The sequence below is a fragment of the Vulpes vulpes genome, chromosome 2, assembly GCF_048418805.1.
Source record: "Vulpes vulpes isolate BD-2025 chromosome 2, VulVul3, whole genome shotgun sequence".
In the NCBI taxonomy this organism is placed as follows: Eukaryota; Metazoa; Chordata; class Mammalia; order Carnivora; family Canidae; genus Vulpes; species Vulpes vulpes.
In genome coordinates, this window is record NC_132781.1 from 37,295,461 (window position 1) to 37,319,753 (window position 24,293).

The window sequence follows — 24,293 nt, forward strand, 5'->3', positions numbered from 1 at the left end:
AGAGTGCTTCTACTGATTGTCCTCGCTAGATAATGACCCAAGTAGGAAGGGCATTATCACCACCACTCCTATATTACCAACTAAGAGACTGATCCTCCAAAGAGTTGAGAGACCAGCTCTATGTCAATTGACTAGTGAGTGAAGGAGCCAGAATTCAAACCAAGTTTTGCTGGAATTCAAACCTCTTCCACTTACCATTTTTGGATAACCTTGGTCAGGTTCCTTCCCACTCTAAAACACAACCAGTATTTTTTATTTGCCTCCAGGACTGAAGGAAGCCAGGGGCTGCCAAGGACACCAGTTGTGATTCTAACATGGTAATTTGCTGAGTTTGAATTACATGAATGCTGCCATTTGTGGTACTGTTGCCTATGCCCAGTGCTTTACTGCCTACAAGCTATGAGGTTGGTTTTATTATCCCTACATTGTGGACATGGAAACTGAAGTTGGGGGAAGTTAAGAAATGTGCTCAAGAAATAGTATTGGTGGGGCAGCCTGGGTGGCTCAGCGGTTAAGTGCTGCCTTCAGCCCAGCGCCTGATCCTGGAGAACCGGGATCAAGTCCCATGTCAGACTCACTGCGTGCAGCCTGCTTCTCCCTCTGCCTGTGTCTCTGCCTCTCTCTCTCTGTGCCTCTCATGAATAAGTAAATAAAATCTTAAAAAAAAAAAAAAAAGTAGTATTGGTGTTAAAAGCAGGCCATCTGCCTCCAAGGCCTGAGCTCTTCACTGGTAGGCCATACTGCTTTGAAACTGTGAAAGTATCCAGTATGTGCTTTTTAATATTTATTATTATTTATCAAGTAAACTCTATGCCCAATGTGGGGCTCGAACTCACTACCCTGAGACCAAGAGCCATATGCTCTACCTACTGAGCCTGCCAGGCACCTTAGTCTGTGCTTTAAGATCGTATTTATTTACTTGAGAGTGAGAGAGACAGAGTGTGTGAGCAGGGGGGAGAAGCAGAAGGAGAGGGATAAGTAAACTCTATGCGCTGAGCACAGAGCCCGATGTGGGGCTCAATCCCACAACTCCAAGATTGTGACCTGAGCTGAAACCAAGAATCTGATGTTTAACCGACTGCACCCCTCCAGGTGCCCCCTAGTACGTGCTTTTAAAAAAACCCGCCATGTTCAACACACACAAACTGCAACCCTAAATCTATCCAGCTTTTGGTCTATGCATTTGGGTATGGGAGAGGGAACAGACAGTGCAAAGCGAACTCAATGGATCAGCATTTCCAAAACTAATCCCTGGGGAAGATTTTGAATTCACATCCTACCAAAAGTCAATACACAAGAGACTGTTACTCCTTGCACTCCGTAAGGCTTACTCAAAGAACAGCAGTGCTACAAGCCATCCTCACACCAACCCCATGATGCAGGCATTATTATTCCCCATTTTATAGATGAGGAAGCTGAAGTTAAGCCACATCCATCCTATCGCTGATAAACAGCGGAGCCCAAGACGTGGACATACTGGTTCTCTTGCTTGCATTATTTTTAACCATATTCTGCTCTTGCCTTGGTGGACCACAATCTGTGATGGGCCTGTTATATATTAACAGAGAACATATTCTTGCATTGGGGCATCCAGTAACAGTGACATCACATATGAGCCAGGGTGTTGAAGCCTAGTAAAAAGCCAGTCCTGCAAACAAGCTCCCAGGTGTTTGCTAACGTTGAGGTGTGCTCTCTTGGTCAATCATCAATCCAATAATCTACTGCCCATTAGGGAACTGCTGAGCAGAACAGGAAGTGAAAAGCATGTCTGTGAGCTGCTTTTGGAGCAGCTCTGGCTTGGGGTGAGGACACTCGCCTCTTAGGAGAAAGAGCAGCAGGATCCAAAGGGAAACTCGAAGGACCTTCCAGCAAGAGGAATGGAGACTTGGCAAGACTAAGTCAAGACCTCTTCCATAAGATTCCCCTCTTATGGGGATCCCCTTGGGCAATCCTTAGCCCTAACCTGTTGGGGTCTCAAAGTGACTCATGAAGATTTGCCTGTGCCTCTTTCAAGGTAGCCACACAGACTGTTCTTCATGAAGAAGAAGCATAGGGAATGACGGGAAGGGCAAGGAGACTACAACAGGCCTCCCCAGGAGCACCTTTTCGTTTGCACATACCCTTATGAAGGGGTAAGGGGGAGAGTAGCCCATTTGCACAGACTACTACCTGGGCTAGCGCTCCCCTTGGAAACTACACTTTGTTTTCCCTCCAGGGATATGGGAACTCAATCACCTGTGACTTACCATTCCTATGTTGCCTACACAGCACACACGTCAAGAGCTGAAATGGCATCTGCTCCCTGTCCCCCCCCCTCTGGCCCCCACCTGCCTCTGGGTCAGACAACTTGAGGGAATGTGTGCAGCTCCACCTTGAGTGTGAAAGCCAGGAACCTGCAGCTCCTCCCCCACTGAAACACAGAGCATGACCCAAAGAATAAAGTTTTCCATTTCCTGCCCTCCCTAGTGTCGTAATGCCTGTCTCTCTCACCCGCTGCGCTCCCCTGCACTTGTGTGCCTAGGGAATTAGAGCCTTGAATGTTCAAAGAGTCTATTCCTCATCGAGTGTGCTAAATTTACATCTGGGCGTAGGCTGTGGTGACCACAGAAAACTTCATTTAAAGAGAGTAACACTGACATTAACATAACACCACCACCACTATCATTTCTTGAATATTTAACATCGTGCCAAGTTTTTCCCCTTGTTAGCCCATTTGTTCCCCCAACAACTGTATTGTTACTACGCCCATTTTATAGTTGAGAAAGAGAGACCTAGAGTAGTTCCGTAACCTGCCCAAGGCTACACAGCTATTAAGTGCCTGAGCTAGGATTTGAACCCTGTTCACTGGCACTTCAAAGTCGGTGTTTCTCGCTCACCCTGCAAGCATTGTCCCACCCCACCTGCCATTCTGTGCTGTGCTCTTCACTGACTTGCCATTGGATGTCCAGTTCAAGAAGCCTCTCTCCACCTCCTGCCACCTCCTAAGTCCTGACTTGATTTCTCTCCTTGCTAGGACCAGGGGGTGGTAAAAAGAAAGAGGGGGCTTGTTTCAAAGTGAAGTGTTCTCTAAGGTGAAAAAACTGGCTTTGGAGGCCTTGGTGGTGGGGGTATGAATGAACATTTTATCAACACAAATGTCATTGGCACCCCCAAAACAAACAGTGTCCCACCCGGCTTGCTCCTTTATGAGGCATTCAATCAATAAAACGAGAGCAGAACTCTGTCAGATTTATTGGCTAGGTTCAAACTGAACACCTCTTCCACCCTCCAAAGGCTGGGTCACTGGTTCTACCTTTCCGTTCCAACTCTGGACAGCCCCCATCTTCCCCTATGGGGCTACAATGGCTCATTGTTTGAGGCAGGCCTTGTGAGAAGTTGTGTTTGTTTTGCCTCTTATCTTATCAGCTCCACAGCTACAATGGCCCAGGTGTACTCACCATTTTACCATCAGGTGAGAGGAGATTGTGGCCAGGGTCCAGACTGGCTGGGGAGACTTGCTGTAAAACAGACTGGCTGGTCACCATGGCGCTGTTGCCATGGTGGCTGATTGTTGAGGAGGAAGTGACCTCATTGCTTCCCTGCTGGCTGTAGCGCACTCCTGCAAAACAACCCAGACCCAACAGCAGACATGAGTGCCCCCGGGGACTTGGAACTCTGGCTCGCTCCCCTTGTTTGCGAGGGCGGATAATGAGAATACCAAGTTGCCTTCTTCCTCCCCTGTCTACCTACAAGAAACACTGGCCATCTTTCTCTAGGGTAAAGGTGGCCTGGCCTCCACTTTGATTCCAGAATGTAAGCTCCACGAGGGCAGGACGTTTTATCTGTTTTGTTTTGTCTGTTACTAAAGCCCTAGTACCTTGGCACTTGGTTACTCCTCAAAATATATCTGTCAAGGGAAGGAAGGAGGGAGGGAGGGAGAGAAGGAGAACAAATGAAAGGATTCTGATTGTTGTTGCTTTAGCATGGTTCTTTCAGGTTTTAGGGGCTGAGATTGGCCCTCTCTTCCTGGTTAGAGTATTTCTTTTATTCTTTGAAATGCCTTCTAGAAATGTTTCCCTGGCATCTCTTGGCAATGTGGGGCTGCAAAGTGTGAGTAGACCCATTCTACAAAGACCCATATCTACATTTGCCCAAGGTCCCCTGCAAGAGCGATAGCAAAAGGCATCAAGTCTCTGTGCACCATGGTTTTGGCTGAGCCTGAGAGGCCCTGAGGGGACAAGGGCAGACTAGGACAGGGATGGGGCTGCAGCTGGGAGTCTTTGGCTCTGCAACTCACATTCCTCTGATGGGGTCCCATTTGGCTGACTTCCAGGGCCCAGGGGAAGGCGCGTGTGCCAGGAGGTAGGGCAGGCAGCACATGCAGGCCGGGTGTGGATGTTTTAGTAAACCACTGCAGTTTGGTCTGCAAGGGAGGGGAGAACCACACATGTTTACGGCCTCAAGGCTCTGACCCTCCTTCTCGCTCAGGAACCAAAACAGAGGTCTGCACTCAGGAAAGGGCAAATGCTAAGCAAAAGGTAGCCTACTGAAGGAAGCCAAAGGGGGGGAGGTGCAAAGAGCCTGGCTCCTTCGTTTAGAGTCAAAGTCCCGCTGAATGTGGCCCCTGAAACGGCCAAAGACAGAGCTGGGGATCGCTGGGACATCTCACCCTAAGCTCAAAGCCTGCAAAGACCATGCTCTTGCTTTTCACTTGGGATTCGATACAAAGGGACCTTGTTTCTCCCTGCAAAAGGATGAGACCAAATGCTCTAGGCATGCAGTTGTTTGGAGAGATGGGCCAGCTGCACTTTTCCATTTGCCAGCTTTCCTCACATTCACCCTCGTTGTATGAAGTATCCTGATTCTATTGGTCTGTTTCCTGCTGCTCTGCTTCCTGCTCCCCCTGGAGCCCTGCCCGCCAGATGAAGCTACAACACCCCCACTCCTCCCCAGGGGCCACACAAGCCACCATAACCGGCAGCTTCCAAATCACTAAGATGAAGCTTGCCAAGAGCAGACCAAGCCAGTTTTCTTGGCATGGCCCAAAGACGTCACCCAAAGCTGATAGGACCAAGAGCTTCAGAGGGCCGGGAAGGAAACAGACAAGTGCCAAGGCAAAGCTCTAACCCTTGAGAGCAATTTGCTTGACTCAGAGTGGCTTTATGCCTTCTTCTATCGGTGGTTGGCTCATCCTGAGTCTAGGGGCTGCTGGTGGGGGTGGTAGTGGCAGTGGGACAGCATTGGCATATATAGTAGCTCTTGGTCTAGGGCACTGCATTTTGGGGGGAATGGGAACTATGAAGCTAAAAGGAGGAAAGGCCTCCCTGCCTCCAAACCAACACCCCCCTGAGCAGCCCTGCCCATGTTTCTCCACGTGTTATCTGCGGCCCCAAGGTCTCCAATTTACCCCCTTCTACTTCATCTCGATGGATCACCTGAGATTCTTTTTTTTTTTTTTTTCCAGTCACATTTCCCACTGAGCTCCTGGCAGGAGGTGTCCAACAGCTCACAGTGTTGTTATGGAGAAGAAGAAAGATGTATGCCTTATGAGCTTGGGAGGCAGAACAGATCCAAAGGAAAAGAGGGAGGCAGATTTGGTCAGTAACAGGAAGGATTTTCTGACAAGGGGGCACAAAGGGGAGACTGCTCAGGAGCTGAGTTTGGCTCAGAAGCTAGCCAAACTCAGGCTCGAATCCTGACTTTGCCCTTAGGAGATGTGTGATCTTGTGCCATAGCCATATCTCATGCAATGGAGGAAATGCTTCCTTAACAGGGCTATTTTGAGGTAAGAGAAAATATCTATAAATTCCCTAGCATAATGCTAAATAAATGGTAATGCTAGGTAGAGAGGGAGTTAGTATGGAGATGGACCCCAGGGTATTTGCCCTAAGACTCTAGGATTCTAGACAAATTAGGGCAGACTCTAAGTACTGAATGGAGTGACCCGTTCATGAAGAATAGTTCCCAAAGAATCCTACCTTGTGGAAGCACTGATGTTTTGCCTTGGAAGCAACTTGGGAGGCAGGCCTGGCCCCTGCCCCTCTCATTCTTTCCTTTTGGAGGGACTGGACTTCACCCTGTTTTCTCCTGCTTTCTCTGACTCCCTGGCCAGCTATTTACCTCCCCAAGATGCTCTGCTCCTGAGAGAGCGGTGATAACGCTGGGAGTTAGGTGTGTGTTCACCTCCCAGCCTGTCTCCACCATCGATTCAGCCTCAAGTCAAACAGACTCTGGTTTTAGCCTATTTAATTTGGCCGGAGGGAGACGGCCAGTCCTCTGATGATCAAATATGGGTCACGGGAAGGCTTCTCCCCTACTGTAGGCTACATAATTATTTATTTAAAAATAATTAACCAAGGATATCCGCAGGAAACAAAAGCCTTTTTTAAGAGGGAGCCTGGCAGATGAGGGGCAGGAGCCATTTGTTAGAACCCAGGCAGTGTAGCCCACGGCTGCTGTGGTTTTCAAACCTTGTTTTCTACCCCAGCAGAACTTCATTCTACGAGAAATGTAAGGGTGGGGCTGCTCTGTTTAAGGACCGATGAGCCTAGACCTCTGGCTAAGGGAGAGCATTGGGCTGGGGGCTAGGAGATCCCTGTGTGATCTCAGCTTTGCCATCAGTGTACTGGGTGAACTCCAACTTCCTCATCACTGAGCCAGAGGACTGCCCGCTTTAGGAGGGAGCTGTTATCACTGTTGAGTGTGGTGGGAGCAAGGCAGGGGGCTGCTCACCAGCTCCAGATTCGCCTGTAACCTTGCCCACCAGTGCTCCTCTCACCAGGAGTTTGGCAATCACTCTGGACCCAGGCAGCCACCTTAAAGGGGGTGTGGAGGTGGAAGGTGTATCACAAGATATCTGCTGGCGATCCACCAAGAATAGGTGTTCTCATTAGAGGAAAGAGAGGCCAGGTCCTTGTGTATTTCACAAACTCAGAAGAGCGCTTCAGAGAAGGAAAGTGGAGGAGGCTCTGGAGTCAGGCAACCTGGGTTTAAATCCTGGCTCTACCACATATTAGTTGTGTGACCTTGGGGAAGCTACTTAACCTCCCCGAGCTTCGGTTTCTTTGCAGTTAGCAATCTCTGTCCCTCAGGTCACTGGGAAGAAGATGAATGATTTAAGGGATGTGAAAGTCCCCAGAACATGCTTGGCATAGAACAGTTGTTCAAGATACCTCACTTCCTTCTACTTTGGTATTGTCTTTGTCTTAAAGACATTTTCAGGAAGGCTGAGTTCACAAAACTTTATTGAGCACCTATTACATGCCAGATACTGTGCTAGGAAGGTGGAATGACCTCTTCCTTTCTTCTTTCACCCCTATAAGCTTTGAACACAAATATACCACAAGGGCTCTGGTTTAATACTGACCAACCAAAGATGCCAGGTTAATAACAGCCTCAGAGGGCCCCATAGGAGATATGATAATCCAGAAGGTGACCTTGTACCTTGCACTCACTTCTTCGCTCAAGGTATTCATTGGCCATGTCCCCATCACTGGTCTCAGGAACCATAGCAAGTGTGTCCAGTAGCAAAAGTCATCCCAGCTAGAATCTAGAGACATTCCTTAGATCCTTGTGAGGCACTGACCCATTTCACCTGTTCCTACGCCTTTGTATTTTGGGGCTCTTTCTGAATTCCCGATGGCATGTGGGACAGAGACAACTCATCCAATTTCTATCCAATATGACTAGTCAGAAGTATCAAAACATGAACAAAGCTCATGGTTCCAGAAGCCAGAAGTATCAAAACATGAACAAAGCTCATGGTTCCAGAAGACTAGTCAGAAGTATCAAAACATGAACAAAGCTCATGGTTCCAGAAGCCAACATCTCCACATTCTGCTTCCTGCACCAGCATCCACCTCTCCAGGGCACTCTTCACACTACTGCAGCTTGGGATTTCTTTCTAAAACAAACTTGCACCATGTCACTGCCCTGTTTGGAAACCTATGATGGCCCCTCACTACCTTCTGGAAAAGCCCCACTAGCAAAGATCAGCAGGATTAGGCTTTTGTGACTGCAGCCCCTTATTTGCATCATTTCACATGACATCCCATACAGCCGTGTCAGGGCACCTGCCATCTCCTGCCTCAGTGCCTTGGCTTCTGCTGTCCCCTCTGCCTGGAAAGCTCTTCAATTCTTCTCCATCTTTTTAAGAGGGCTAAGTTTTACCTCTTCTGTGAAGCTCTCCTTGATTCATCCTTATAGTCATCTACTTTGCCCTTTTGTATTTTACATGCAGCTGAGACCCTTCTGCTGTTCCCTCTGCCTGGAAAGCTCTTCCCTTCTACATCCTTTTAAGAGGGCTAAATGCCACCTCCTCTACGAAGCTTTCCTTGATTCATCTGGTAGTTATCTGCTTTGCCCTTTTGTATTTTACATGCAGTTGAGACCCTTACAACAGGAGTTGGTCACTCAGCCCTATAATGTTCCTATGATAGGATACTTTTCTTTCCCTCTTAAAGGAAGGGATGGCTTTTTACTCATTGTTGCATCCTCAGAGGCTAACACAGAGCCTGGGACTGTGAATATTTACTGAAAGATGGAATGAGCCTGCAGCTGCTTTGAGCATTTAAGCTCTAGAGCAACGGATCATCCCTTCTGGAAGAAGGAGAAAATACAGCCAGCCCTGCGGCAACTGATATTAAGTGTAGATCTGTTCTAAATCTATTGATACATTATGGAATAATCTGAGCATACCATGAACTTCACATTTGAGGAATTCAGAAACTTGCACCCAGCTGAGCAGAGTCACACAGGAAAAAATTAAACACACTAGTGTGCATGCACGTGCGCACACGTACACATACTCTTCAAGCATCTACCGGCTATGAGCTACCATCAGTTCCCTGCATGTGCTATATGCCATGTCCATCCACATCTGGAGTTACAGCTTTCCCTCCAATTTCCAACAGTCCTCCACCCTACTTCATGTTAACTCACAAGCTGTAGCCCTTTGGACATCTGCTTCCGCAGGCAAACTTCAGGACTTGTTCAAGGTAAAATGCCGTATTTATTATTGTATGGCATTTATGCATTTCCTAACTATTTAACAGGTATATAACTCTGCAAATGTTTTTATTAGATTCTTATCTTTTTAAAGGGTGTCACTGAAGAAGTTTTGAGTAGGGTGCCTTTAACCCCATTTTCCCCCCATAAACCCCATGGTTTTTATTGCGTGACTTTACAGAGCATGGTGGTTTTTATGATGTAAATGTCGGGTTCTATAGAACTGACTGTGCACCTGTGTTCAAAAGACAGACACAACTGCCATGCAGGAGGACCCAGGAGAGGACCTGCTAACCACAGGGATTTTTCAGAAACTTGTTCTTCTGGGGCTGAGAACTACAACTCTCTTAGCACTTCTAAAAACAGCCAGAATTCCACAATTCCAGAAGTCAATCAGCATCTGGACATTTGGAACAAAGCGAACTAATATTCTCTCTCTTTCTTTTTCTGTCTGTCTTGATGATTCTGGGCCAGTCAACTTCTGGGTCTTGTGGTTTTTTTTTTTTTTTAAAGATTTATTTATTTATCTATTCATGAGCGACACAGAGAGAGAGAGAGAGAGAGAGAGAGAGGCAGAGACACACACCAGGCAGAGGGAGAAGCAGGCTCCATGCAGGGAGCCCGACATGGGACTTGATCCTGGGTCTCCAGGACCATGCCCTGGGCTGAAGGCAGCACTAAACCGCTGAGCCACCTGGGCTGCCCTGGGTCTTGGTATTTTTATCTACAAGATGGGCATATGGATCTTCCTTCCTTGGAAGCCAGAATGATGAGCGAATAAGGTTAAAGAAGCACCGGGTTTTCCAGGGAGAGAAAAAGCTGGGCAAATAGTAGAGCAATGTCAGCCAGGAGAGCAGGACCAGAGTCACTCTTTTTATATAGTAAGTGGGAAGAGGGAGGTGTTGCCTCCTCGGCAGCATGAGGCTCAGCTTGGCCCCATGTGGCCTTAGGGGTCTGAAGCCAAGGGGTCCTTTTTACTGGGGTCTGTGAGTTGCACCCAGAATCTGGTGGGATGCCTTTCACCCTTGACATTTCAAAGCCAATCTCCCATCCCTGATAATGCAGGAATGTTCCTCTGGCTGATGGACCTCTGCCAGCACGAATGAGCGTCCCAGCCACCAACAGAGTAAACATTACTCAACTAGCCAGAGCTCTGGCACACACATTCTTCCCCTGTGTTTCTAACCTCATGCAGAGCACAGCCCAACCCTGTTGGGTCTAGAAACTGGGAATTTAAGCCCAGGCATGAGGGAGCGTGTGAAGGAGAAAAGGAAACAACTCTGTCCATCAATTATGGGCAGACAGAGCTGTCTTTCCGACGATGCCAAAACACAGGGCCGGGGAGGGGACCAGGAGGAATTAGGCCAGTCCTGATGGACCCTATCGTAATGCATTCTCAGAAACCCACTGCCCCTTTTCCCATAGAGGAGTCTCTTTCTTTCTTTCTTTCTTTCTTTCTTTCTTTCTTTCTTTCTTTCTTTCTTCCTTTTTTTTTTATCTTTAAAACAGATTTTTATTTATTCATTCATGAAAGACACAGAGAGAGAGAGAGAGAGAGAGAGAGAGAGGCAGAGACACAGGCAGAGGGAGAAGCAGGCTCCATGCAGGGAGCCCGACACAGGACTCAATCCCGGGTCTCCAGGATCATGCCCCGGGCTGAAGGCAGGTGCTAACCCGCTGAGCCACCCAGGGATCCCCAGGAGTTGCTTTCTTGAGGAAAGAGGCAGAGATACAAATGATTCAGTCTAGGAAACTTCTAAGACACTCATCTGGGATAAAAGAATGTGCACCCTTCCCTGGCTTGCAACTGGGAACCCAGAACCAAAAGCTTTAAATGAAGGAGATGGCACTGCTACCTCAGCATCCTCATCGGTGACACGGGACCACTGCCAGGCCTTAGATTGCCTCCTCTCTGGGCATAAAGATTAATGTTTGCAAAGAGTTTAGGAGATTAAAAATCTGAAAGCCTGAGAGGAAAAAGCTGATGCAAGATGAAAGCAGTTTAAACACTGGGCCGGTTTCAATTCCACATTGCTTTCTACCTGAGGTGACTTAGTGAGAAGGCCAGTTCATAAGAGGAGAAACACAGACAGGCCTGTGGGGACGGTAAACATTCTTGAGCTCAAGGAGTAAAAGTTGAGTGATACTTAAGGGAAGCCCACAAACTGGTTTTCTTATAAAAATCAAAGCAAATGTAGCCAAGAGAAGAAGAGGGAAAAAAAAGTCATCTTCCATCAAAAGCATCTTGGCTGGGAAACAGAAGCTAACATGCACAAGGTGCCTGAGAAAATCACACATGTGTGGAGGTAGAAGGGCAAGAGAAACTCTGCCTTTCCTCCCTACAAGGTCGGCCCCAGCCACCACGCCTGGTCCTTACCTGAGAGCCAGTCTCTACAGGCAAACATCAGATGATTTGCAATGAGCACTTCAGCCAGGGAGGCTGCGGCTACATGTGAAAGAACCCAGGCTGGCACTTGAGAACTTGAGAAGTCCTCACCTCCGCGAGTGCTTTACACGATTTGCTCTCTGTGTGTCATGGAAAGCCCATTTGACAGAATGGAAAACTGAGGTTCGAAGAGGAAGAGGTTATTCTTACTACCTCTTGCTAAGGGTCTCCTACAAGCCAGTAATATTCCAAAGCTGATCCTTCTTTCTCTTCCCCAGAAGCCCCAAACCGATTCCAGGTATGTTGAACCTCCATTGTGACCCACTGATGGTTTGAAATGATTTTACTTGTTGCTTGGCTTTGTGTCTCACTGGACTATAAGCCCAATGAGGGCAGGACCTCTCCTGCCTTCTCCACTGTGTCCTCAGCGCCTCCCGCAGAGCCTCACCCATTTATTTTTATTTATTTATCTAACTATTTTATTTTTGGGATGCCTGGGTGGCTCAGCAGTTGAGCATCTGCCTTTGACTTAGGGTGTGATCCCAGGGTCCGGGATCAAGTGCCACATCAGGCTCCTGCAGAGAGCCTCCTTCTCCCTCTGCCTATGTCTCTGCCTCTCTCTCTGACTCTCATGAATAAATAAATAAAATCTTTAAAAAGAAAAACTAATTAAAAAAATAAAGATTTTATTTTTATCTGAGAGAGAGAGAGAGAGAGAATGGTGGGGAGGGGCAGAGGGAGAGGGAAAAGCAGGCTCCCCACTGAGCAGGGAGCCTGACACAGGGCTCAATCCCAGGACCCTACAATCATGACCTGAACCGAGGGCAGACGCTTAACTGACTGAGCCCCCCAAGTACCCTGAACCTAGCTCATGTAGGCACTCCATAAATACCAGTGGGATGAGCAGCTGATGAACAAATGACCTACACTTTCAACTCTGACTGGACTCCACACTATCAGTCTGTTGAGCAGAGCGGTGGAGAAGCGGCAGTGATGTATACATGTCTCCTCTAGGTCTCCTGGCTTTGCTGAGGTTAGTGGGAGGCCAGCCTCTTAAGGAAGGGAGAAGGAGAAAGAGTAAAACGTTATCAAGGTAGAAACAGCACTGACACTTTGGGCGACTTGGTATTTGCAGGCCCGAGGTGGGTGCAGGGCAGGGTATTACAGATGACGCATCAGGGGTCCTGGGCAGCGCTTTACCTGGTGTAAAATGGGTCCCTGTGGGGAGCCTACACCTTCCTGACTTCTGAAGCCTAAGCAGAACACCCATTTCCAAAGGTGCTTTAAGGGGGATAGGAATGGGTGCTTCCGTGAGCACAGGCTGACCAATTCTAAAGGTTTGGGGCTGTGGGTGGGAGCCCCAAATTTAGACTCACCCTGTTGGATCTCAGTTTGGGGCTCATCGGGTTGACTTTGGGGAAGGATCAATTAATGGGAATTTACCATGGCAACATGAGTCACTTAAATGCCTTTTTCTCCAAAGGAAGTCGAAGGAAACCCAAGAAGGGTTAATGGCGGGCATCGTTAGGCCTAAAGGCTTTAGGGACAGACGGAGCCCGGCCACGGTCTGGCTCCTGGGGTCTCTTTTCTCAGAGGCAGCCTTTGCGAGGTGGGGTAATGTGGCTGCAACAAAGGCCCCTGGGCTTGGCTGGCAAGGAGAATGATGATGCTTCTAGTGGGTCTGGGCAACGGGGGAAGGCTATAAAGCCATCAGCAGACTGAGCCACTGGGTGTCCACACAAAAGTAAGGTTCTAAACACAGACATCTGTATTGTGACTGAAGGGCTCATAAAATTGCCTTAGAAAGGAGAGGTTTTCCACTGCGACCTATTCATAAGCAGGGCCCTGCTGGGAAGTGACACCCAGGGAGAAGATCCTTTGAGGCCTGGCAAGCATCAGAGCCGCCTTGTTATGGGCGTTTGCCTGGCCAGACCCCAGCCTCTTCATCGCTGTGGCTGGGGCAGCTCCGGCAGCAGCCTCATCACTATCACCATCATCATGACAGATAGCCATGGGTCATCAGCTCATGGATGCTGGTCCCAGGCAGCACCAGGTGCCGGGCACTGAGGCTTTGGAGGTTGGATGGTTCCTGGCTTCCACTGAACAGCTGCACTAGCAAAGCGCTCAGGGAGCACTACCAGAGGACAGTGGCTGCTTAGAACCATCTCACCAAATGACTCTGATCTGCAAAAAGTCCTTTTCTAGACCTCAGGTGACTCAACAGAAACTCAGGAAGAGCCATTCTCACTCTTTTCTTGCCCAAGGGATGCTGGCAGGAGATTATAAGAACAACTAATCTAGTAGAACATTCAGCTAACTAGTAGAACTAAATTAAACCAGTAGACTAGATGAAGCTAGTAAACGAAACTAGTAGAAACTAAACCAGAACATTAAGGGAGAATGGATAATATTACACTCTTTGAAAACTTCCTGGTAGCGTTTAACGTTGGAGGTTGTGTGTATGTGTGTTGCTGTGTATTTTGGTTAAGCAGCATCAATGAAGGCAGAGCAGGATGATAGTATGTCCAGAAAAGGGAACATATGCTTTAAATAATAACATATACTATGTTATGTAAAATGAAACAAATTCCCTGCTCAGTTTAACTCTAAAACTGAATGACAGATTATAAAATAGCAAATTTGTGCATTAAGCTTTTGGACAAGAAGCCGTCTATAATAGATCTCATCAGTGCTCAGATCCATGGGACGTCTACCATGTGCCAGGCGCCAGCTGAGCGACTGGAGACAGCGTGGTGAAGAAAGCGTTTGGGCTTAGATATTGGTACAGCCTGGAATTCCACCATTCAGAATGCATACACAGTTCTAGAGACTTGAGCAACTACTTTCCTCACAGAGAGAACCGACTTACTTGGTTTCTCTTTCTTTGCCACTTAGGGATGCAAACCCTAGACTTCACTTGGCAGTAGGATTCTCCAGAAGGGGGCAGTGGCTTGTTCTGTTTCCATTTGTAAACCATCTTGAGATAAATTAAGCAGCTATTTTGTGCTCACTGTGCAAATCGACGTTACACGAATGGGAGATGTCATTCAGAGGTTCACTGAGCAAGAACTTACTGGGCTTTATCACCAACATCGTCCAATAGGTGCTGACCAGGAAGAGGCTCCCTGCAGTGGTCAGGGCCAGAAGGCCTGGGCATGCAAGCTGCCACTCAAAGGCCCTGAAAGTGTTAACCTCTAGCAGCGATAGGTGTCTCATTTACACCCATTATAAATCTGTTTATTGTGACTGGCCCCACCCAATCTGCTGGTGCTGTAAAGCTCTAATGGTCCCTAATAAAGGTGGAAGGATTGTAACAGCACACAGTTCCTGAAGTGGGGAAGGAGCGATGAGAGAGACAGATGATGAACTTAACAATAAGATATCACAATGGCCAACCTCCCTCTGCTACTTCAAGCAGCAGAGTCCCAGGCCCCAAGACTTGCTACTACACACAATCCCCAAATAATAACCTGGCAGAGCTGAAAGGTGCAATGCCCTCATTTGCCAGAATCCCTGAGAAGTTAAGTGATTGGCCCAAGGTCACCTCTGCTCGTTCCAGCTCTGATTTCCTGAAGCTGAGTCCAGAGCCCTTCCCTCAGCTGCCTTACCTCTCCTGGTTCAGCAGAGGGCCATCAGGATAATCATCAACCCCTGTAGGACCCTCCTGTTCCACCTAGCCTAGTGGTAGCTAGCCCTGGCCGTACCTCCAAATCTCTTAGGGACTTTGTTGTAAGTTCCTGGGCCTGACCAGGTTTTGATTCTAAAAAGGTGTGGGTAGGGGAGACACAGGTGTTTTTAATGCGTTCCCTAGATGCCTTTTATGTGGCCCAAGAAGGAGAGGTGAGAAACACAGGTCTTGCCAATTCTTGAATTTCATGGTTTCTGATGTCTCAAATGAGAAGCAGAATTCCTGCAAAGGGAAACTTCCAGGGTGAAACTGCAAGCCACACCCCCGTTAAGAACCCAGGGAAACCCAAAGCCCTTCCTCCCTCTCAAGGCTCTGAGGGCTCCCAAGCCAATGCCTCAAGACCTTCCTTGTCAGGCACTGTGCTTTGGCATTGGGCCAGTGATCGTACTTCAGCCTCTTGACAGCCCTCAGGAGATAGGTATTATGATCCCTATTTCATAGATGAAGACATTGAGGTTCAAAGAGACTAACCACCGGATGGTGAAAGAACCACAGATTAAGCCCTAGCCTGTTTGGGGTGCTGCCCCCCAGATACACCCTTCTGAGCATGGTCCAGGTATGGGGCTACTTATAACCAGCTTGCCTCAGGAGATGCAGACTTCCCTCTGGAAAGTCATTAAACCCTAAAAGATATCTGCATGGTGTTCCTCCAACCTGGGAAGGACACGACTATGGGTCCTAAGAAAGTTGGTTCTTGACTTCCTGAAAGCAGTAGAGATGGTTGGTTGACACCTCCATGGCTAAACCCACACAGTTGTGCCTTTGTGGGGCTGCTGCAGCCAGAGCAGAGGGCAACAGGAAGAGGTGTAAGGCGGACACAGGCTCACAGGTTGAGGGAAGTAGCTTCCAGGAAATCAGCCCTTGGAGCTTCTGAGGTTTTCCCACATTCATCGCAGGGGTTGTGCTCACACTCCCCTTCCTACTGCTCTTTTTGCTTGAGGTTTGGGGGAGCTTCCCTCCTAAGAACAAAGGCCATTAAGCCTCTCAGATTGGGCTTACACCAAGAATGGGCCACACCCCCCTCTAATTGGCAGGTTCCCAGGGCTAATTACTAACAAGGAGGGTGCTCACGCCTCCTTAAATTAAAGGTGAAAAATGCCCTCCAGGAAATTCAGGGTCATCTTATGAACCTGACCTCCTGCTACATGGTCATGAGCCCCCGCCCCTCCCCACAATTCTTGGCACTTCCCCGCTTTCACCATTTAGTGCATTTGCACTAAATGCCTAGAGTACTGGATATGGCACTGGAAATGTGTTATGCATGTCACAGGGCAGGCCTCCCTGGAAGAATGACAAATGGCCTTACACTCAATATGCTACCAGAAGCCAGCCTTAGTCTGCTGCAAACACCAAGATGAGTATCCATTGGAAACGCTCAAATTCTCTAAAAGCCAGCATTGAAAGAAAGCTCCAAGAGGAATGGAGGGGAAAGGGGGGGGAAAGCCCCCCAAATAAAGCTCTGTAAGGAATGGTAATAGCTATCATCTGTGAGCACCTGCTATATCCAGGGTGCTTTACATATATTATCTCATTTAATCCTTGTAGCACCTGCATGAGTTGGTGTCCCCATTTTACAAATTGAGAAACTGGGGTTTAGTGATCCCAGAGATTTGCCCAGGGTCACACAGCTAATGAGTGGCCAGTTGAGGCTGGAATAGTGGTCTGCCTGCACAGCTATGATTTTGTTGCTATGCCCACTGGATTCATGAAAGCATTTCCCCAGATGATCTTCGGTGTGTCTTAACATGTCATGGTTATTGATGGTCAGGCGTCTATGGAACAGCCTGGGCATTGGGATTCTTAGAAGCTCCCTAGTTGATTCTAAAATGTGCCAAGGTTTGGGAACCGTTATCCTAGAGTGAGGGGTCAGCAAACTGAGGCCCACAGGCCAAAGCAGCCTGTTTTTGTAGGACCCATTAGCTCAGCTTGGTTTTTACATTTTTTAATGCTTGGGGGAAAAAAGACTATTTTGTGATGTTTGAAAATTATTGGAAATTCAAATTTCAGTCCCATAAATAAGGTTTTACTGGAAGACAGCGACATTCACTCTTTTACATATGGTCCATGGCTGCTTTTATTCTGCAAAGGCAGAGTCGAGTAGGAAAAAGAAGACTCTATGGCCTAAAAAGCCTAAGATATTTACTACCTGGCTCTTTACAGAAGTTTGCTAACCCCAATAACAACAGTTTCCATGACCACTAGGATGATAACCACAACTGCAATGCTTCATTTGATGTTATTTTGGGGCTGTTTCATTCATATAGATATATCTTCCCCATTTGTGCTTGTACTTCTCCTTGAAAAGTGGGTAGAGGCAAAATGCCAGATCTTGTGCCTTCCCATCAAGCAGTTCACTTCGAAAACCCTTGCACAGATTTTGGGCCCTCTCCTCACCTTTGGTACTTAATTCCCTCCAAGTTCCTGTCAGTTCCTATCAAACCTGCAACAAACAGGGGCACCTGGGTGGCCCAGCTGGTTAAGCATCTGCCTTTGGCTCAGCTCATGATCTCAGGGTCCTGGGGTCGAGCCTGAGCCTCGAGCCTCAGCCTCACATAGGGCTCCCTGCTCAGCAGGGAGTCTGCTTCTCCCTCTCCCTCTGCCTGCTGCTCCTGCTTGTGCTCTCTCATTCAAATAAATAAAATCTTAAAAAAAAAAAAAAAAAACCTTCAACAAACAGATTCCAAGGGCACTTCTCCAGGAACCTGCTGGCTGGGGCTCTGTGCTTGCAGGCAGCTTCCTTCCTCCTCAGAGCTGACTGGAGGCAACAAGGAGTCCTTGAATCATCTAAGGGTCCTTCAGGGGGATTAGGCATGGCCAACGGGGCTGCCTAGAGCGATAGCACTCCAGTATCTCCTGGCCCTTTTGTGCAGAGCCTCTGAGCCCCACCAGCCAGCTTTCTTTGTATGCAGACCAGGGTTGGTCCACTATCAGGAGGAGGTTGCCAGCAGAATCCTCTGAAGGCTGGGCCTCTTAATCTCATTAATATCCTGATTGTCTTCCTCAATCTAGTGGCAGCCGATAGGGTGGTACCGTAAGATAAAATGACCTTCAAATTTAGCAGATAAAATAAATGGCTGTCAGATAAAGTCCTTAGGAAGGGGAACACTGGAGCCGGGTATAAGGCTGAACTCCAAGCCAGTACAAAAGCATTTCCGAAAATACCAGATGTTTCAAGGCAGGACTTGTTTTTTTCTAAACTGAAATCATCTGCTACTTAGGGACAATAGGGTTTATTTACTATGGGGACCTTTGCCGTGGAGATGAATATTTTTACAGCCGCCCTCATAAACCCCCGCCCCTCGTCTGCGGCCCAGGGAGGGGGCGGAGCTCCAGAGGTGAGCTGAGGTGCCTGTGCTGTCTCTGAAGCCCCATTAAGTTGTTAAGGCATTTAGTGCCCCAGACAGTGCCGACTACAAGGGCAGTTCAAATCCCTGTCCAGATGGGGATGGGGTCGTGAAAGAGGAGGCTTGAATTTCTCTCCTGGGCAGGGTGCAGAAGCTTCCTTGGTCAGGGGCAACAGTTGGTGGGGGAAAAGGGGGGAGGGGAAGCAGTAAACTAGCCAGACTTCGAGACCCCCATCCTTAGCCTTTTTGTCATTCAGTGGGTAGCAATAAGAATGTGGCAGAAGAAGGGATTGTGGGGGTATTGTGTGTGTGTGTTGGTTTCCATGCCTGCAATGTTCTTAGCATCTGCCTAAAGCAGAGAGATGGTCAGCATGTGACAGTTCAAAACCTGTCTCTACCACCTACTAACTACATGAACTTGGGCAAATCATGTGCATTCTAAATCTCTCCCCTTCCTTGATCGTAGAGTGGCGGTACAGGGACACAGGTTTCTACCCTTACAAAGTTGCCATGAGGATTAAATAAGATGATGTATGTGGGTTGCTCAGCCCAGGGCCTGGGACTTGGGAAATACTGAATCAACACTGGACGTTATAGTTATTCATGCGTAGCCCTGACGCTTCCATGGGGCACCTTGGAGACATCCTGGGGGTCCTCCAGATTTCAGCATCAGGGAAAACAGCAGGAACCACACAGATATCCTGGCCCAGAGTTTGGTTTGTCTATAACCCTGGCTTAGATTCTTGTGGGTGACTTGGAAGGACATGTGAAAGGGGCCAAGGGGGACTTGGGCGGCAGGATTCTCTGGGTTTCAAGCTCTGGTCTGTCAGGGCAATCAAATCCACTGGGCTTGGAGAGGGGGGAATAGAGTTTGAAGAGAGGCAGGAGTAAGCAGCCACAGAAATAAATGTCCCCACTTAAAGAGGTAGGTCAGGGTAGCCAAAGATTCTTCTGGAAAGGCTTCCTCTCACCTCTTTGCCTCCCTTTCTTTCCGGGAGAATGAACCTCAATCTCTTCATCAAAAGATGATACGAGAGTGAGGACACTATGTGTGGGGTGGGTGAAGGCTGATGAAGACCTGCTGCCCCTCCCTGGCTGGCACAGGGTGGCTAGGTGAGTTTGCGGCAGACCGGAGTAAAGGGTAGGGTGAGCAAGGCTGCGTGGCTCACGTGGCTGGATCCCGAGGCTTCGGCCAAGGCTAGCCCCACTTCCATTCCACGCCAACTTCCTTCTTCTCCTCCCTGGGCCAATCAATACAAGCACCTGTCTCCAACCAGTCTCCTTCCTTGCCACAGCCCTGCTCTCTGACCTTTTGGGGGCCTTTCTCTTGATTCCGCTCCAGAATGGAGGTAGGGGCCATCACTCCGGGTGGACTCAATGGCCTGAGAATGGGCTGTCATGGGGCCTATAACCAGGGACAGCTCCTGCTGGCCAGAGCTGGAATGGGGGGGTGGCGCAGATAAAGGCCTTCCAGGCTGAAGATAAATGGCTGCCTGCAGCCTGCTACAGTAACTTCAGGCCCCCAAGAAGAGCAAACAAAGGGTGCCCCTGTGACACTCACTGGAAAGATGAAGGCCCATCAGCGGCAGCCAGGCTGGTTCAAAGCCCCAACTTAATTGTCAATTAAGCATGCATAAGGGAGACAAAGCCATGACAACCCCGGGCTGCATGCTGGTGTGTGATTGTAAAGCCGGGAGGGGCAGCGCTGAAAACAGCTGATTCTGCTGACGGTGTGTTTGTAGGACGCCTTGTAACCAATCAGCCGCTGACAGAGGCAAAGTGTTCCTCCTGCCACTCCTATTGTGCCGGACATTCCAGCGCCAGGGTCACACTGTGGTCACTGTGGGCGAGTGGGCCACAATGCCCCGAGAGTGGCTGGGAGAGAAGGGGCTCGTTAGAGACGGGATGCTGTCCTCTCCAGGAAGAAGGTTCAAGGGAAAGATTTGTCTCTAAGGTGACTCTGGTCCACCAGGCTCAGAGGCTGTGTGCGGAGGGGAGGGAGTGTGAGGGAACGGGCCTGGGTACTCATTTCCCTGACTTAGCCTTAGAGGGTGCTGGTGCCAATGTTGACTCTGGGTGTTGCACTCTCCTTGGCCATCACAGAGCTCTTTTTGTTTTCTGCATCCAGGTATATCTTGGGCTTGGCTAGAGACCGTATCTTGGTCGCAGGACCCATGATAGAAGTGCACCATCCCGAGTGCGGGGCTCCAGCCTGCTGTCTGCCTAGCCCTGGGTGCATTCCCTAGGAGCCCACCTGGGGGCCTGAGAGGGGACAACAGTCACTCCTCCCAGCACCCTGCACCCCAGGGCCCAGGCCAGTCCTGGGCCTGGGGAATATGTCATCACCTCTTGGGGATAATGCCCCAGGGTGTGAAAGTTAGAAGGAAATAGATTTCTGCTGCCTTTCTTTCTGCTGCTGCTCGTAATAACGAGAGCAATAATAATAGTCGTCACAGCTTATTGGGAAAGATGGTGTTTACACATTCTCTCATTTAATCCTCACGTGGGCCTGATGAGGTAGGTCCTGTTGCTTTGTTTTACAGACGGGAAAGCCAGACCGGGAGAAGCGTTGTGACTGGGTCATACTGTAGTTACAGCGATCAACCTGGCTGGCTAGGTGCAGGATTCAAAGCCGAGTCTGGAGAATCCACTCTCTGGATGGGGACAGGACTATCTTGATGAGCCCCGAGTGGAAATTCAGGCAGAGGGGAAGGCAGCCACTGAACATATGCAGTGTCCCATAATTATTGCTCCATAAATTCGAGTCTCTACAAAGACCCATGAAGCCCCAGAAGACAGCCTTGGGCCCTAAATGGTCCTGGGCCCTCTGTGCCAGCACGATGTCTTCCCAAGGAGACAAGAAGCTCCTGTGGGCTCGGACACAAAAGCATCCATGCTGCACTGAGCGGGGGTTAGCAGGCCTGAGTTCTAGCCACATCAGCCACCATCACTGTTAACTTTGGCAAGTCATTGCTTCTTTTGGGCCTCAGTTTCCTTCTTTGAAGCTCCTCCCAGTTCTAGCATTCCATGAGTTTTAAAATCATGGAATGGACCCCTGAAAACTCACTTCAAGGGGGCCATGCCTTCCCAGACTCCGATCAGATGGCTCTCAAGCTGTATTTTGCACCCACTCGCTCAGTTTCCAGTACCTGCCTCTGCTCCTCCAGCCCCTCTGTGGGTCTCCTGTCGGTATACAGAAGGCCTGTGCTAACGACCCTGTGGTGACCTCACCACAACCCCAGCTTGTCAGAAAGCTGCCTGGTCTTTGTTTGGCTTACAGGCTCCCTGACTTTGGTGTGGAGATCACAGGTCCCAGCACAATAGCCATTGTCTTCTCAATAATGCCCCTTGCCCCAGCCACGCCCCCCCGCAGCTCCAGATCCAGCTCCGTGGATCACCGCGGGCGGCAAGTGCCCCAGTCCTGCTCCCGTTCACCACTGCCTTCAGAACCCTGTTTTGAATTTCCAAGAAGAAACGGAGTTATTCTGCCAACAGGCTAGTGATTGTTGGGGACTTCTCTGCCTTTCAAGAATAACCTGAACTTTCTCCCCATGTGGCTGAGCCCTTCCCTTCTGTGGGAGTGGGATCCAGCCCTGGCCCATGCTTCATGCTGGACAGTTTCAGACTCCCAGAGACCCTGAAAGCAGTCACGCTGTGGGAACACAGTGTGGAACAAATGCTCAGCCTGGGTCCCCCAATAATTAGGCCAGCTTCCGACCTCAGGCCTCTCCCAGCAGAAGAGCAAGCAGCAGGCAAGGAGGGCAACAGGCTTCGGAACCCTGAGTTGCAAATGGGACTTGGTTCTCCTTTTGCGAGCCCTTCCCCAGAGCAGGTGGGAGACCATGCCATACTCCTACACGGGCACCAAGCCAGCCTCAACAAGCATACCCATTCTGGGAAGCCAGCTTTCCAGAAAGGACAAAGCCCTGGGGGGAGAAGTGCTCACCCTCAGACTATGCCCCATGCACTACTCAGCGTCTAGGGGTGTTTTCCCACAGTGAAGATGTAAGCTTCCATCCTGACAAGCCCACACCCCACAGCAGAGACACCTAATCCAGGCTGGGGCCCAGCACACAGTAGCACACCGTAGGTACTCGATCAGTTTTGGCCAGCTCATCACCGCAAAGATTTTAAGTGACTGACTTCTAACTCTGGAAGAGCACTGAAGCCAACAAGCAAAGACTGTCAATAGAGTGGCCCTTCCCCAGAGACCCCTGGGCTCTTCCTGCTGAGGCTGGACAGGGCCCTGGGGTGGGTTGTGGGTGGGGTGGAGGTGACCACTCTGCCTGCAGTTTGGACCTGGCATGTTAATAAGGCAACCTCTCCGTCTAAACTGACAATTGCACTGACTTGCTGAGTCAGCAGCCACACAGGGAGAAGAGAGGCGACTAGAGAAGCCTGGGGAGAGAGGCTCCCTGAAAGCTGAGCAAGGACTCAGAGGAAATGTGACCACGACCACACACTATTTTCACCAGAACATTCTGGCAATGGGAGGGGGCCATCCCTAGCACCATCCCACCATTTCGCCCTCTGAAACATCCTGACCCAGATGAGCCCTGTGGAGAGAAACAGGATGGTTGGGTTGCCGAGGCAGTGGGGCCTGGACCGGGCTTACCTGACAGTTTATTTGGAGGAGAGGTGCTGGGCTGGTGGTGGGGGGAGCCATGGGAGAGCAGGGGGTTCAGATTGTGCGTCTGGTTGGAGCTGTAGGCATCCATGGCCAGCTTCTGCCGGAATGCCTCCTCCTTCCTGCGGTTTGCAAACCAGTTGTAGACACGGACCTCAGTGACCAGGTTGGAGCCCAGGCCGTGGGCTTTGGAAGGGGAGACACCTCGCTGCAAACACTCTGCCCTGAGGATGGACAAGGGGGAGATGGTGAGTGAGGGTGGCCAGGGGGAGGCTTGCTGGTGTTTGGCCCCAGACACACAATCTCAGTGGTGTTGCTCAGGAGGGCAAAGAGGCCAAGGACAGAGTTGGGGCCTGGGGAAAAGCCTGTCCTGAGAGAAGTCTTGCCTAGTAGTTCCCTGATGACATGGCTGGAGTGAGGCGCCAAACACAAGGGCCACACGGGCTCTATGGCCCCAGGAGTGAGGGGCTGAGGCCTCTGGTATGGCTCCTGACAAGAAGAGAGCAGTCAAGAGGCAGGTAATGTAGAGAGAAGGTCCAGACTGGGCCTCTTGACACCTTATGTTGCTATTAATCTCTTCTCAACCTACAAAAGGTGAAGTTCTTCACTAGCTCTGTCTGAATCCCTTCAGAGGGACTTCTGGTTGTTTGGGGTTTGGATACTCCCCAAAAGGGTGCCAGGGAAACCACATTCCTTATCTGTGCCACAGGAATCCTCTTCAGAGGACAGGCTGGGTGAGGGGAAAGGAAGATACACAGAGGTATCTTCATTGCTGGTAAAACCCCAGTGCCAGGTGTGAGAGGGACTCAGACACCACTGGGTGTTGGGGGGCTTCTCATTAGCAATGGGACAGAGCACAGCTTGGGGACTCTGTGACATGTCCTTTCCTGGCCTCACCTCCCTAGCCAACATCTATCTATCATCTATCTATCTATCTATCTATCTATCTATCTATCTATCATCTATCTATCTATCTCCAATATCCTTCTGTTGTCAGAGCCAATCTAGCCCAGAGATGGACAGATAACCCATAGGTCTTGGCCAGAGACTTTATTTTTTGTTTATTTATTTTCTGAGGGCGGGGGGTGGCATGTGCATGTGTACAAGCCTTCCCACAAGCAAGGCAGGAGGGGCGGAGGAGTGGGAGAGTGAGAACCTCAAGCAGGCTCCACACCCAGCAAGGAGCCTGACATGGGTCTCGATCTCATGACCCTGAGCCAAAATTAAGAGTTGGACGCTTAACTCCCTGAGCCTCCCCCGCCC

At 49.4% G+C, this 24,293-nt stretch overlaps 1 protein-coding gene across 7 annotated transcripts in view; it reads right to left on the minus strand.

Annotated features, from left to right (window-relative positions):
* HNF1B (HNF1 homeobox B) overlaps window positions 1-24,293 on the minus strand; it is a 56,007-nt gene that overhangs the window by 19,604 nt on the left and 12,110 nt on the right. For all 7 annotated transcript variants that reach the window (XM_072747685.1, XM_025996246.2, XM_025996249.2 and 4 more), the window contains 2 exons: window positions 23,019-23,254; window positions 3,438-3,598 (listed from right to left, as the gene is read on the minus strand). In XM_072747685.1, the coding sequence (XP_072603786.1) occupies window positions 3,438-3,598; window positions 23,019-23,254 (397 nt within the window). The remainder of the gene's footprint in view (window positions 1-3,437; window positions 3,599-23,018; window positions 23,255-24,293) is intronic.